This window comes from Vulpes lagopus, chromosome 24 (assembly GCF_018345385.1).
Source record: "Vulpes lagopus strain Blue_001 chromosome 24, ASM1834538v1, whole genome shotgun sequence".
NCBI classification, from domain to species: domain Eukaryota; kingdom Metazoa; phylum Chordata; class Mammalia; order Carnivora; family Canidae; genus Vulpes; species Vulpes lagopus.
The window spans coordinates 54,861,722-54,874,279 of record NC_054847.1 but is presented as its reverse complement, the minus strand read 5'-3'; the positions used below and the strand labels follow the sequence as shown (position 1 = coordinate 54,874,279).

General features: G+C 49.7%; 1 protein-coding gene across 3 annotated transcripts; it reads left to right on the top strand.

Moving 5' to 3' along the window:
- The first annotated feature begins 309 nt into the window (after positions 1–309).
- ZADH2 (zinc binding alcohol dehydrogenase domain containing 2) lies at positions 310–8,046 on the top strand. 3 transcript variants are annotated; one of them, XM_041739311.1, is made up of 2 exons: positions 310–647; positions 6,902–8,046. In XM_041739311.1, exons 1-2 carry the CDS (start codon positions 439–441, stop codon positions 7,824–7,826), a joined length of 1,134 nt encoding a protein of 377 aa, XP_041595245.1. In that variant the 5' UTR covers positions 310–438; the 3' UTR covers positions 7,827–8,046. The 3 variants fall into 3 exon arrangements, with proteins under 3 accessions (XP_041595245.1, XP_041595247.1, XP_041595246.1); XM_041739313.1 differs by lacking the exon at positions 310–647 and adding an exon at positions 718–819; XM_041739312.1 differs by lacking the exon at positions 310–647 and adding an exon at positions 914–1,109.
- Positions 8,047–12,558: the final 4,512 nt, after the last annotated feature.

The following is a 12,558-nucleotide window of genomic DNA, read 5'->3' as shown; positions in this document are numbered from 1 at the left end:
GCCCTGGGCGAGGAGTCAAATCCGGCGTTTGGAGCGCGGGGAGGGTGGGGATATCCGGTGCCTCCCGGACGCCGGGAGGAAGGGGGAGGGCGGAGAGGGTCCTCGGCCAGTCTGCGCCGAGCAGATTCAAACCAAAACAAAAAGATTAAAGGAGCAGCGGCCGGGTGGGAGCGGTCCCGGGCCGGGAGCGACCCCGGGCGTGGCGCGTCGGGACCCGCGGGGGCCGCGCCGACTGGCTGCGCTGCGCGGCGGGCGGGGGGAGCGGAGCCGGGCGGGCGGGGAGGGGGAGTCGAGCGGAGCACGCGGGCCGGAGGAGGGGCGGGCCCGGCCGCTCCGCCCGCCCGCCGGCGCCGCGCCGCGCCGAGCCGAGCCGAGCGGCCCGGGGCTGGGCGCGACCCCGGCCCGCGGCGGCGCAGACAGCGGGCAGAGGCGCGGGCCATGCTGCGGCTGGCGCCCGCCGGGGCCCGGGCCATCGTGGACATGTCGTGCGCCCGCCACTTCCTGGACTTCCAGGGCTCCGACATCCCCCGCGCCATGCAGAAGCTGGCGGTGACCCGGCTGAGCCCCAACTTCCGCGAGGCCGTCACGCTGCTCCGGGACTGCCCGGTGCCGCTCCCCGGGGACCGAGACCTCCTCGTCCGGAACCGGTGAGCCCGGCGCGCGCCCCCTCCCGGCCCGCCGCCCCCGCCCCGCCCCGCCCCGCCGCCCCGCCGCCCCGGGCCCGCCTGCGGCCCCACACGCCCGCGAGCGCCCGGGCGCACCGCCTGACTTGGCGAGACCCCGGGAAGTTGAACCCGCCGCCATCTGGCGAAGGCGAAGGTGATGTGACTTGCTGGTGTGAATATCCGATGCCACCGAACGTCCTCATAACTGGGGGTTGTTTTAATTTGGGATTCCCCTCCCCTCCCCCAGCCCTCCCTCCTCCCCCTCCCGCTCCCGAAATAAAACCGACGGGACCCAGAAGGGGAGGCTCCCGCCCGGCCCTCCCGCGCGCACCCACGACTCCTGCGTTCCCGCAACGTGCAGTGCGGACCGGGGCCGGGGCCGGGGCCGGGGCCGGGGCCGGGGCCGGGGCCGGGCGCGGGCTGGACACAAACTGCGACATTTAGGTAACGTGCTTTGGAGGAAGGAGGCCGAGGACCGGGCTGGCTTCTCCTGTGCGCTGCAGGTTGGCAGCCGCCCCGCAGTGGCGGAGCCTGTCGTGGGGTGTGTTGGTGTCCACCTCGCCGGTGTCGTCTGCGTGTTGTCAGTGCTGTGTGGCTGCTGTCTGTGCCCCAGAGCCCACCGACAGGCGCGCGGCGCGGCCGGGGCGGCGGGCCAGGGCCGGGTGGGGGCACGGCTGCGTTTGCCTGCGCGCTCTGCAGACCTTGGGCGGCACGCGGGTGGTTGCCCTGCCTCCTGACCGCCTCCTGCACCGCCACACTCCCCAGCTCACTAGTCTTTAGTACCTGGTGGAGCGCGGGGAGGAAAGGGACCTCGTCCTGCGGGAGCCGTGCCCTCCGGTCCCGGCCGCCGGGTGCCCTCGCTGCCTGACTTGCAGGCGGGGCGTCCCCCACTGCTCTCTCCCCTACGTTAGAGCAGGACTCGCCTGCCTGTTCAGGCGCATCGAGGGGTTCCCGTGTTGCGTGTTTCAGGCTAGAACACCCGATTGAAGGAAGTCGTGAGTTCTGAGTAACTGTATTGTGAATTGTGTTCTGGACAGGACTGTAAGACACCCCCCCCCGCCCCCCGCAAAGAGTGAAAGGCAAAGGGTGCCCTACCTAAGTTGGCTTGCCGCACCGTTTAATCCGTTTATTTTAGAGATTCGTATCAGCCTTCCAAAGACTGCAAAATGGAGTAATTCTGGTCATGATAAAAAAAAAAAAAAAAACTTTTGGAAACCTGTTGGAAAAAGTAAAAATTGAGGGAGCCAAGAGTGGGGCTGAGTGAAGCTGGCTCCGGGAGGGATGCAGAGAGTGCCTTAGAAGGTGGATGTACGTCCTCCTCAAAGTTTTTGTGGGTGGAAACAGGGCTGCAGAGGTTAAAGCGCTAGAGCTGTTGAGAGAAGGACTTGCATCCTACCGAGTTCAAAAGAAGGAACACACGCAGAACACACAAGAGACACGAGTGATTTGCTGGAAGTTGAGATGAGAAGCAGGCTGAACAGCCTTCAGACTTTAACAAGCAAAAAGTTTTACATGGGCTGTTTTCTTGTGATTTTTCTGATCAGGTACACTGATCTAAAACACACACCACTGTTCTGACCAAATCCCTTTTAGAAAGCGGGTGTGAAATAGGGAGGGGGTGACCGAGGGGAGCAGGCAGGAGGAGGTGTGAAGTTAGAGCACGACCAGCAGCTGGGAGTGGGACCACCCGCCAGCGCTCACCGGGCAGGCTGTTCCCGCCGGGCACAACTAGTGCCCGGCCTCTCAACCTGTGAAGTGCATCAAGTCCTCGGGGTGTCCTCCCCTCCTCCGGCTCGTCGCTTACTCCTTCCCTGCCAGTGCCTGGGCGCGCCCCCTGTGTCGGGTCACCAGGGATGATCCCTGAATTTGGTGGTCAGGGTTCTGGAGCACCAGCTCATCCACGTTTGAACTCAAAAGTTTGGGTGGCTTTAGGATCCATGCCTGTCTTTTCCCTCCACATCTGCCAACAGTCCCTTTAACACAAATGGTATATTTATATGTACAACTTGACCTCTAACTTCCATGTTGAAGCCGACATCAGAAAATGGGGCCAGTTCTCTGCTGAATCTTTGCATCCCCTTTCCCTACTCTGTGGAAAATCTGCTCCCATCCCCAAATTGTGAGATACTTTATACTTGGCAAATAGTGTCAGGGAGGTGACATTTTACAGATTAAAAAAAAAAAAAAACCAGACTGCAAGTCTATTTACTGCAGGTTAGTTCATTTTAATCCTAGACCAAATCTCCCCCAGAACTGTGATAATTGCATAAAAATTTTACGCAAGCACTTTTCATTTTTATCATCATAAAAATCTGCTCTGGAAAGAATGGCAGAAGCACACATTCACTTTCTCGGAAAGATGTTTGGAAATTTTAACTGCGCTGCCTGACTTCTTGCAGTTGGATATTTGTACATCTCATTCCATCTTAACAGAAAATACAAATACAGAGAGGAAAGTGCTTTTAAGCCAGGCGTGGATTTAGGATAATCTTTCTTCCATTTAGGGAAAGTGTGAGAGGGGTGCATAAAATCCCTGCAGAACATGTAATTGGTGTTCCTTTATCCATGTCTCACATTCATACATCCGAGGACAACTTCACATGCCCTCCCAAGGATGCCCAGCCCTCAGGAAGAAAAAGACACCCTCCGGTTAAGTCAGCTTGTGTGCTATTTTTAGCTTTTTTTCGAACGATGGTGACACATTATTTCGTTTCCAAATATTTCTAACGATTTTCTGCTCAAGTGTATGATAATGGAGCAAAGAGTTTGTAGGAATGGCAAAGAGTGGGTGGGGGATGGGGAAGGCGTTTTTGATAAACGGTTTGTTGCTCACGGGAGGGTAACAGCATTTCTGCTGAATCTCCAGGCCGAGATTTTCTTTGCTTTATTTGTCTTTCTTTTCTTTTCTTTTTTTTTTTCTCATTTTTTCCTTTCCTTTCCTTTCTTCTCTTTCTTTCTTTCCTTCTTTCTCTCTTCCTTTTTTAAAGAAAATCTGACCTGGACACTTTGTGCCCCAATGTTGAAGGCTCCGGACTTCACATTTTGTTTTTGTTCAAAGAAAGCATTTTCCTCCGTCTGCAGGACTGCCTGTTTCATCATAAACATGACGAAGGGGTTCCGCACTTTTTAGTATAAATAAAGCGGGCGCCTCTCGAAGGGTATATATTTGGGGGAAGCCCGCTCGGTCGCGTTCTTTTTCCTGGGGTTCCTAGATTTTAGGCTCCCGCGTGGATCCTCCCGTCGGACTGCTGGAACCCTGCACTTACCAAGAGCATATATTTTGAATTAAAGAGGGCACAAGGAGCGTCTGGAAATGCACGGTTCTCCCAAGCGTGTCTTTCCTTTCTTTCTCCGGCTCGCTCGCATGTCCCCTGCTCCCCGACCCGGGCCCCTTCCCACCGAGCCTGCCGCTCTTGAACTTGTGTCCCGAGGAGCAGAGGCGCGGGCGCCCGACCCTCCCGCAGCCCTCCCGCAGCCCTCCCGCAGCCCAGGTAAGGATGCAGGCGCAAGGGCGGTCGCGGATCCCCACCTGCTGCGGCGGCCGCGGGGTCCACGCGGGGGTCCGAGACCGGGGGTCGCTCCAGGGGCCCGGAGACCCTGACGGGCGAGCGGGATAGCCCGAGGCAGTGGCCAGCAGCCCGCCCGAGATCCTTCACCGACGACGCAGGCAATTTGGAAGACGGCACGGCGGGGGGAGGGGGGGACACGGAAACGGGGTGCGCGTGAGGCCAGGGGCCGGTGTGGCCGCCGGGGCCGGGTCGCTCCTGTGGCCGCTGCGCCCCAGCGCGCCCTGTGCTCCGGGGACCCCCCGCCCCCCCCAGCTTGGCCGCCACTGGGTCCCAGCTGCCTGGGTGCGCCCAGCCGGCCCCGCCGGGGCCTGGGAGGCCGAGGTCACGGTCACCGGCCCCTCCTCCCCGGCGCCCGCTGGCCCGGCCCCAGCCCGCTCCGCCCCGAGTCAGAGTCCTCGGCCGGCCTCTCCGGTGGCGGTGGCGGTGGCGGTGGCGGTGGCGAGGCCGCGCACCTCCGAGGGAAAGGCGGCTCCAGAAGGACCTCAGGCGCGCGCAGGCCGCGCGGTTGCACGCGAGGGCGGCCAGGGAGGCGCAGAGCGGCGGGCAGCCTGGACGGGGCGCGCCCGGGCCCTGCGAGCCTCCCTCCTGCGCCCCAGCGCGGCCGCGCTCCACCGCAAGGGCTCCTTTGCTTGTTTTGAGCGAAGCCCGGTGGTAAACACGGCGGCTGGGGCTGGTCAGCTGCAGGCAGCCCAGCTCCTCGCGGAGCCCACTCCCCTCTCCACTTGCCCTCCCCCCTTCCGCCGCGCGCGTGCCCTCTCCCCTCCACTTTTCTCCCGCGTGCCCTGCTTGGTTTCCTCACCTCTCCCCCGGGGACGGCAAACCACGGAGGGGGGGGGCACGTAACTCCAGCAGCTCCCCCCCTCCACGAGGCGCGCTCCTGAGAGGTGGGGGGACCCCGGGGGCCAGCTGCCGCGGGGGGGTCCCCTTGGGTGCAAGGCAGGGGTGCCTGCCCTCTGAGGAAGGGCCTCTCCAGCTGGGACTAAGGCTGGGAGAGTTAATTGTGGGCCAAGAGACCAGAGCAGCGGTAGGGCCTCCGTCCCCCACCTCTGGAGCAAACCACCATCACTTCCAGCCCACCCCTCCTTGGACTTGGCTTCCAGGCCTAGAGCAGGGGCTCGGGAGGCCAGATGCTGTAGCGGGGCGCTGCCCTGGCGCCTTCGGTGAAGTCCAGAGGCATGGTCTGAGAAGCTGGCGCTTCCCAAAAAGACCAAACCTTGAGAACTATGCAAATGTAAAGGGAAGATAGCAGGCCCCCACCCCCGCAAACAGAGCGTAAGCATCCTGGTCTGAAATCCCAAATGAAAAGCCAGCAAAAATCGTTTTTCCTACTTTGCATGATTGCGTTATCATCGATGGCTACGGAATTCTGTAGTGTTATTGAGGCTGTGTGCTGTGCTAACTTCTGAAAGCAGCTTGACATGCCCCAAAGAAATTGTTTCCTTTCTTATTTCTACAATATGTAGAGAGCTTTCAGTATTGTAGATATACAGGGGGCATGATCATAAGGGAGCATTTATAAGTGCAAAGTGTTATCTGTGATACAGTGGAAGTGGATCCTTGCACAGGGGAATTTTGGTTTTATTAAGTTAAATTAAAAGTGAATTATTTTTAAAATGACCTACTTCCCAGCTTTCCTCCTGCCACCAGATACCACCATCTTTTCATGTCATCACAGGTGGAAATGACATTTTTAGGGTCCTCCATTATGTGTCTAAGCCACCTCCTGCCATTTTTTAGCAGACGCCTTTTTTTTTTTTTTCCTTAGGTATCAGGATATTTTTGTTATGAGGTATACCGAGATGAAAAAAAGCTGGTAAAAATACCGACCTCGCAATTAAATTGACTCTGGATACCAAAGTGAAAATAATCATCTGGTATTAATCAAGTTATGTCTCTGCTTCTTGTTGAGGAAAAATATAGTGACGATTTGCTTTCCTTTTCATCTGAAAAGGACTCTAAGATGTTGAATGTTCCATAAAAATCTCTACCCTTATGAGACAATTTTTGTTCAATTAATCAAAATGCATATTTTCATGCTGGACATAGTTACATCAGAAAGAAAATTTGCTGCGGCCACTCCAACAGTGTTTTAAACAACCCTGCAGTAACATATAACAACCGATGACCTTGCACATTGCGTCAATCTTCAATAATATCATTGTCATTACTGTTATTATCCAAAGTGTTAAATTGTTGCCAGAATCAATACAAGTCTACTTCTTTGAATATATTTTATCTGACTGTTGTTTTTAACATCTTTGTTAACAGGCCAATTAATTTCCAACTCAGAGGTCCAGTGAAGTTTACGTATAAGACGGCTTCCTGACTTTTTTTTTAATGGTTTATTTCTGCTTTTGAAAGAAAGGGAAGGAAAATAAATAGCATGTGAACTAAAAACCTTGATATTTAAAGTGGTATGAAATTATCACTAACCTGATTTAAAAAATAAAATATACCAAAACTCTGATTGCAAATACTTGTTTAACTTCTTTTTTTTCAACTGAGTATCAGGACTGATCCTTTTTGTTGTTGTTGTTAATTTTACCAGGATAGACAGCCTAGCCACCCATCCACAGTCACTGGAATTAGAGGGATTTTTCTAAATGGAGTATCAGGGCCTTGATGAAAGGAACATATTAATATATGTGTGTGTTTGTTTTCTTCTAGATTTGTTGGTGTTAATGCATCTGACATCAACTATTCAGCTGGCCGATACGACCCTTCAGTCAAGACCCCCTTTGATGTAGGTTTTGAAGGTGTGGGAGAGGTGGTGGCCTTAGGCCTCTCTGCTAGTGCCAAGTACACTGTGGGCCAAGCTGTGGCATACATGGCACCCGGCTCTTTTGCTGAGTATACTGTGGTGCCTGCGAGTGCCGCAGCTCCGGTGCCCTCCGTGAAACCTGAGTATGTCACCCTGCCAGTAAGTGGTACCACCGCATATATCAGCCTCAACGAGCTCGGAGGACTGTCAGATGGGAAAAAAGTTCTGGTGACAGCGGCAGCTGGGGGGACAGGCCAGTTTGCTGTGCAGCTTGCAAAGAAGGCCAAGTGCCATGTTATTGGAACCTGCTCTTCTGACAAAAAGTCTGCTTTTCTGAAATCGATTGGCTGTGATCGTCCCATCAACTATCACACTGAGCATGTCAGTACTGTCCTGAAGCAGGAGTACCCCACAGGTGTCGATGTGGTGTATGAATCCGTCGGGGGAGCCATGTTTGACTTGGCCGTAGATGCCTTAGCTATCAAAGGGCGCTTGATAGTAATTGGGTTTGTCTCTGGCTACCAAACTCCTACTGGCCTTTCGCCTGTGAAAGCAGGAACATTACCAGCCAAACTGCTGAAGAAATCTGCCAGCGTCCAGGGCTTCTTCTTGAACCATTCCCTTTCTAAGTATCAAGCAGCCATGGACCACTTGCTCAAGATGTATGCGGGTGGAGACCTGGTTTGTGAGGTGGACCTCGGAGATCTGTCTGTGGAGGGCAGGTTTCGTGGCCTGGAGTCTGTATTCCGGGCTGTTGATTATATGTACATGGGAAAAAACACTGGAAAAATTGTAGTTGAATTACCTCGCTCTGTCAACAGTAAGCTGTGAAAACAGAACAATGACATAAATCAAAGGAGAAAGAAAATGGGCACTTTATTCCTCAGAATTACTCAAATCGAGTGATTTGTAGTTGGTTCATGGATATAATATTTCTTGAAACAAAAGTAAGGTGTTAATGAATAAGTTTCTCTTTCTCTTTCTTTTTTCTTTTTCCCCTCCCTTGAAAAAAATGCTAATAAAAACTTCTCTTGATGGCTCAGAGGTAAAACCGTTACATTCAATTCTTTGGTCATGGACAGTCTCATTCCACATTTTATTGTTCCAGGGAATTAAATTAATTCCTGATGCAAGATCTGATCAAATCAGTATGTCTTCAGCTTGATGAGATTTTAAAATCAGTCATGAAAATAGTTCACAAATTCTTTTACTTTGGGAGACAGTTTGGTTCATCCGCTAATGAGCAGTTAGTAAATGGGAGATATAGCAGAAAGATAGCCATGTATTTTCAGAGTCTATATTCCCAGGAAATGGCTCTTCCTTTTCTATCACCAACTACCTACCTAGAAATTTGGAGGAATTATCCCAAAACCTTGACTTTATTAGATCATTAGAAAAACAACGGAGTCAACACAGATCTATTTTTTTTTTTTTAAGTATCTGTTAGTAAATGCTTTATGCACAATTATACTGGTGAGGCCTATGTGGAATGGAAAGTTTCTCTCCACCCTTAAGAAGCAAATTGGTGTTGAAAACTGGATAAGACAAAAGCAGACTTTGGAAAAGGATACTACAGAGATGGAGGGGTGGTGGGAGCTTTAAAAGCTTAGTACCTGCCTGGGGAAGGAAAGGATATGCTGCATCCACCCGGGGAGGGTCTGCATTAAAAAAAAAAAAAAAAAAAAAAACTTGCACCACAAAGGGAAAGCACTCTCTAGGCACCCTGCCAGAGCTTAATAACAGCATCCCCTCAGATGCCTGAAATAGGATGCACCAAACAGAACCATGCAGAGGAGGGACCGATGTGATCTAAAATAATAAGACGTTTGCTTCGTGTTTCAGACTTACGGACACAGTGTGTTTTATCTCTGATCACCAAAACAGAATAGCGTGTGGAGCAAAGAACACTGTCCCTGTGTCCCCATTTTACTTCTCCGCGCGCTCTGTGCGAATGAGCTGCTCCCTGTGACTGCTGCCCGGTGTCACACGTGAGCATAACGTCATGTGCCTTCTCTTGTGAATCATGCCTGCAGCCAATCTGCCCGCCTCGTAACCTCCAGCTCACCAAAGGATGCTACCGCTTCCAGCGCGAAGTTGGAAATCCCGTAGCGCCCTCCTAATTGAAGGCAAAGCCCACCAGATTATTTTTCAAAGCCCTGGGTTTCGGTGCATCTCACACGCTAGATAAATAGGAACGCAATTAAAGATGCTCCAGGAAACTTGGTGACCGTATTTAATATTTTTTTTCTCTCTCTCTCCTCCCGTCGGAGGTGCGAGGAAATCCTCCTGCTGAATAGCCGTTAGTATCTATTTTACAAGATTTACTCATTTTCAGGTACCTAATGTAGCTGCTAGCATGCATGCACAACAATACAATTTATATGGTAAATGGGACCAAATAATGGCTTCACTGAATGTTATGGCTGCACTGAAGGGAGATGTCACGGTAAATAGCCGCCAAATTATGGATCATGCCGAAGTGTCACAACTGCAGTAAAGACAAATAGCACTGGAGGCTATTGCCACTGTGACGCTTTTGAGTTATGAAGAAGGGTAGCAGCCTGATGCGAGGCTCTTTGTGTCCTCATTATAGCAAGGGGTTACTAGTGCAAGGTACAAGGAAAGCTGGCCCAATGTGGTGCTCGGTTATTAATCTGTCCCTTTCAGACCGAACAGCGACGGCCAAGCGGAAGGAGACTTCGCCTGGCTTTCAGATACACAAACACACACAGGGGAGGGGACAGGTTTTATGAATGTAAGTGCACAGGAAGTGACTGCTAACGGGAAGACATTGTAATCAAATCAGGCCATCAAAGAAGATTATTGCATTTCACATAGTATATGTTGCTTCCCACACAGATAGATGTGCGAAGTCTCAGCAATAATGCACTTTCTCCCTTCATCGGGACTTGAGGAGCAAGGACACACTGCCAACTAAATGGCTTCTCTGAAACTGAAGTGCGTCCCGGTTTCTTTCATTTTAATGGGAGGGTAATAAAGATGAAAGACCAACATTTTCACTGATGGATCCCTTAAGCTACAGAATAGAAATTTATGATGTTTTGAAGGAATATACTAAAATTCAGCGACGTAAAAAAAAAAAAAAAAAAAAAGAAGAAGAAGAAGAAGAATCCAAACACCCAGATAAATACCCAGGTTTAAAATAAAATATAATCTGAAAACCTCATGCTTCCCTTCCCAAACTCAGGAACTAGAGTGCATGCTGTTTTCATTTATTCTTAGAAAATAAGCATGAAAGATTCCGCCCATTCAGATAATGCCAAAAATATGTTGAAACTTTTTTTTTCTTATTCTTCTGAAAAATGATTTGTAAATTGAGGGTCATAGTTCAGTATCAGTTTCATCTTCTGGGATTATCGTTCAAGACCAGCCTCTAATGGGAGGTGAAATGGTGCGATGCTCTCAACACCTTTCTTCTGAACTGTATTACATATCACAAAAAGTACATCCATAATTCAGGGCAATTGTCAGTCTTTGTTTTAGAGACAGGGCTGGGGCTGAGCGATCATGGTGGATGAATTATTTCTCGGTTCTCAGGGTGGCCTTCTCTGCACCTCAGCCTCTAGGTCTCTGGCCCGGCAGATGGAATGCTTTGACCAGTACATGTGCCGAGAAGCCATTTCTTGCCATTCCATTGTGACTTCTAAAAAAACCAAATGCTACTCCTTCACATTTGTTTTGCATGCAAAAAAAAAAAAAAAAAGAAGAAGAAGAAGAAGAAGAAGAAGAAGAAGAGAAGAAAAAAACAAAAACAACGGTGTCATTTCAGGTCTCTTTGAATGATGACTCCTGCTAGTAAATATTGTCAGCATTTGAAAAAAAAATTCAGGGAACAGTTCACAAAGAAATGACACGGAAGGTTTGCTTGATATGCTCTATACATTGTTATTATATGATTTCATCTGAATGGAGTTTCTCAAGAGTAGGAAAGAGCCTCTATAAATGGTCATTAGTATTACATTCAGTATTTATCTAATGAAAGTGCAGTGACAAGTAGCTGCTTCTTATTAAAATGAAAATCCTGCATTATGTACTTAAGGAACATTCCAGCTAATGAGGATGTAATGTCCTCAGTACAACACAGACCTTCTTTTTGTGTTCCCCACCACAAGATGCTGGAAACTTGACAAATGATATCATTTAAGACACATGCCTGCCGTAGGGACCTGCTTTTTGGCTTCCTGTTTCTGGCTTTTATTTGGGTAACATTTATAATGGCCACCCGACTTGTAATGGGTAATGTTTTAACCCCTTCGTAGAGTTCCCAATTAGCATGAATTTACTACATTCGGGGTTTCCTTTAAAATGGGGGAGGGGGTGTTTAGCACTGGAAATATTTTTCTTGATCACTTTACCACATGTACATATGGGATAAATACCATATTCTAGATTTATATAAAAACAGATGAGCAATGTGGAACTTTCAGAAAAAATATGATAGAGACCAAGCCCTATCAACTGTGGATGATAATTTCCTAGGGGTTACAATACACGTTTTATGAATGTAACCCAGATGTGAAATGGCCTGATTTGATAGGTTCCTAATCACCGTTCTCTATCTTTCCCCCCTCTTCTTTTATTAAATATCATTTGTTATTTATAGTACTTACTTAGAGATGTAAAATTTATCTATGCAAACATTATTAGTTAGTTTGGGGGGGGTGAGGATTTGTTGGTTTTTGTTTTTGTTTTTGTTTTTTTGAAAGTTTGATTTTCTGTAACGTTTTAGTCATGGCCCAGAATTAAATATTTAGGATCATATTTCAGAATTCAAATGGGAAACTCTGGATTCTTAATACCATGGATGTGGGCATTTTAAACTTCAAATTCTATTGCTTACTAGACCTTTAGCATTGTTATTTCAACTTATAAAGAGAGGAATGCTCTATATGAGAACCTTACTGCTGTTGCCATGAGCAAACTATGGGACCCTGCCAAAAAAAACAAAAAAAGTGCTGCACAAAATACATAAAGAATACGTTTACCAACAAGTAATTCTTGATAATAGAGTTGATATTCAAGGAAAGTTGAATAAGGTGTGTGCGTGAAGTTTCTGTGTCATTCTTTCACTAGATCTGCGTCCTGATGAGCCGTGACGGTAAGACTGAACTGGTGTAAATACTGTCTCGCATCTGTTCCCAATGCAACGGTTTCTGCCAGCGTGGACTTGCCCTTCAGTGCTTGCTAATGCTTCTTGAGTGGCATGGACACTCCTGGGAAACGGGTCTTCGATCCATCACGTGGGAGGGTAAGTACCGCATGGAGTACAGTTTGGGGGAACCAGGATGTGCCTCCGATGTCCTGGGAAGCGCTGAGCCAAAACTACAGAGATGCCAACAGCCCCCCAAAGTCAGTGTTTCCCTTGAAGGGCACTATCTGACAGTGCCTTTCTGCCAACATGAAATTAAAATAATAATTAAAACGCACCCTGCTGACTGGTGGTAGCATCCAACACAAAACACGGATTTGTGCTTCAAGCTCAGAAAAATGTTCCATACAATTGTCAGCCACTGCCCGGCCTCCTCTGCTCCACAAAAGCCTG

What these genes read in the sequence shown, in the direction of transcription:
- ZADH2 (XM_041739311.1), top strand. Translation starts at nt 439, where the DNA reads ATGCTGCGGCTGGCGCCCGCCGGGGCCCGGGCCATCGTGGACATGTCG. An exon ending in GACCTCCTCGTCCGGAACCG is followed by an intron (nt 648 to 6,901) that starts GTGAGCCCGGCG and finishes GTTTTCTTCTAG; the next exon opens with ATTTGTTGGTGTTAATGCAT.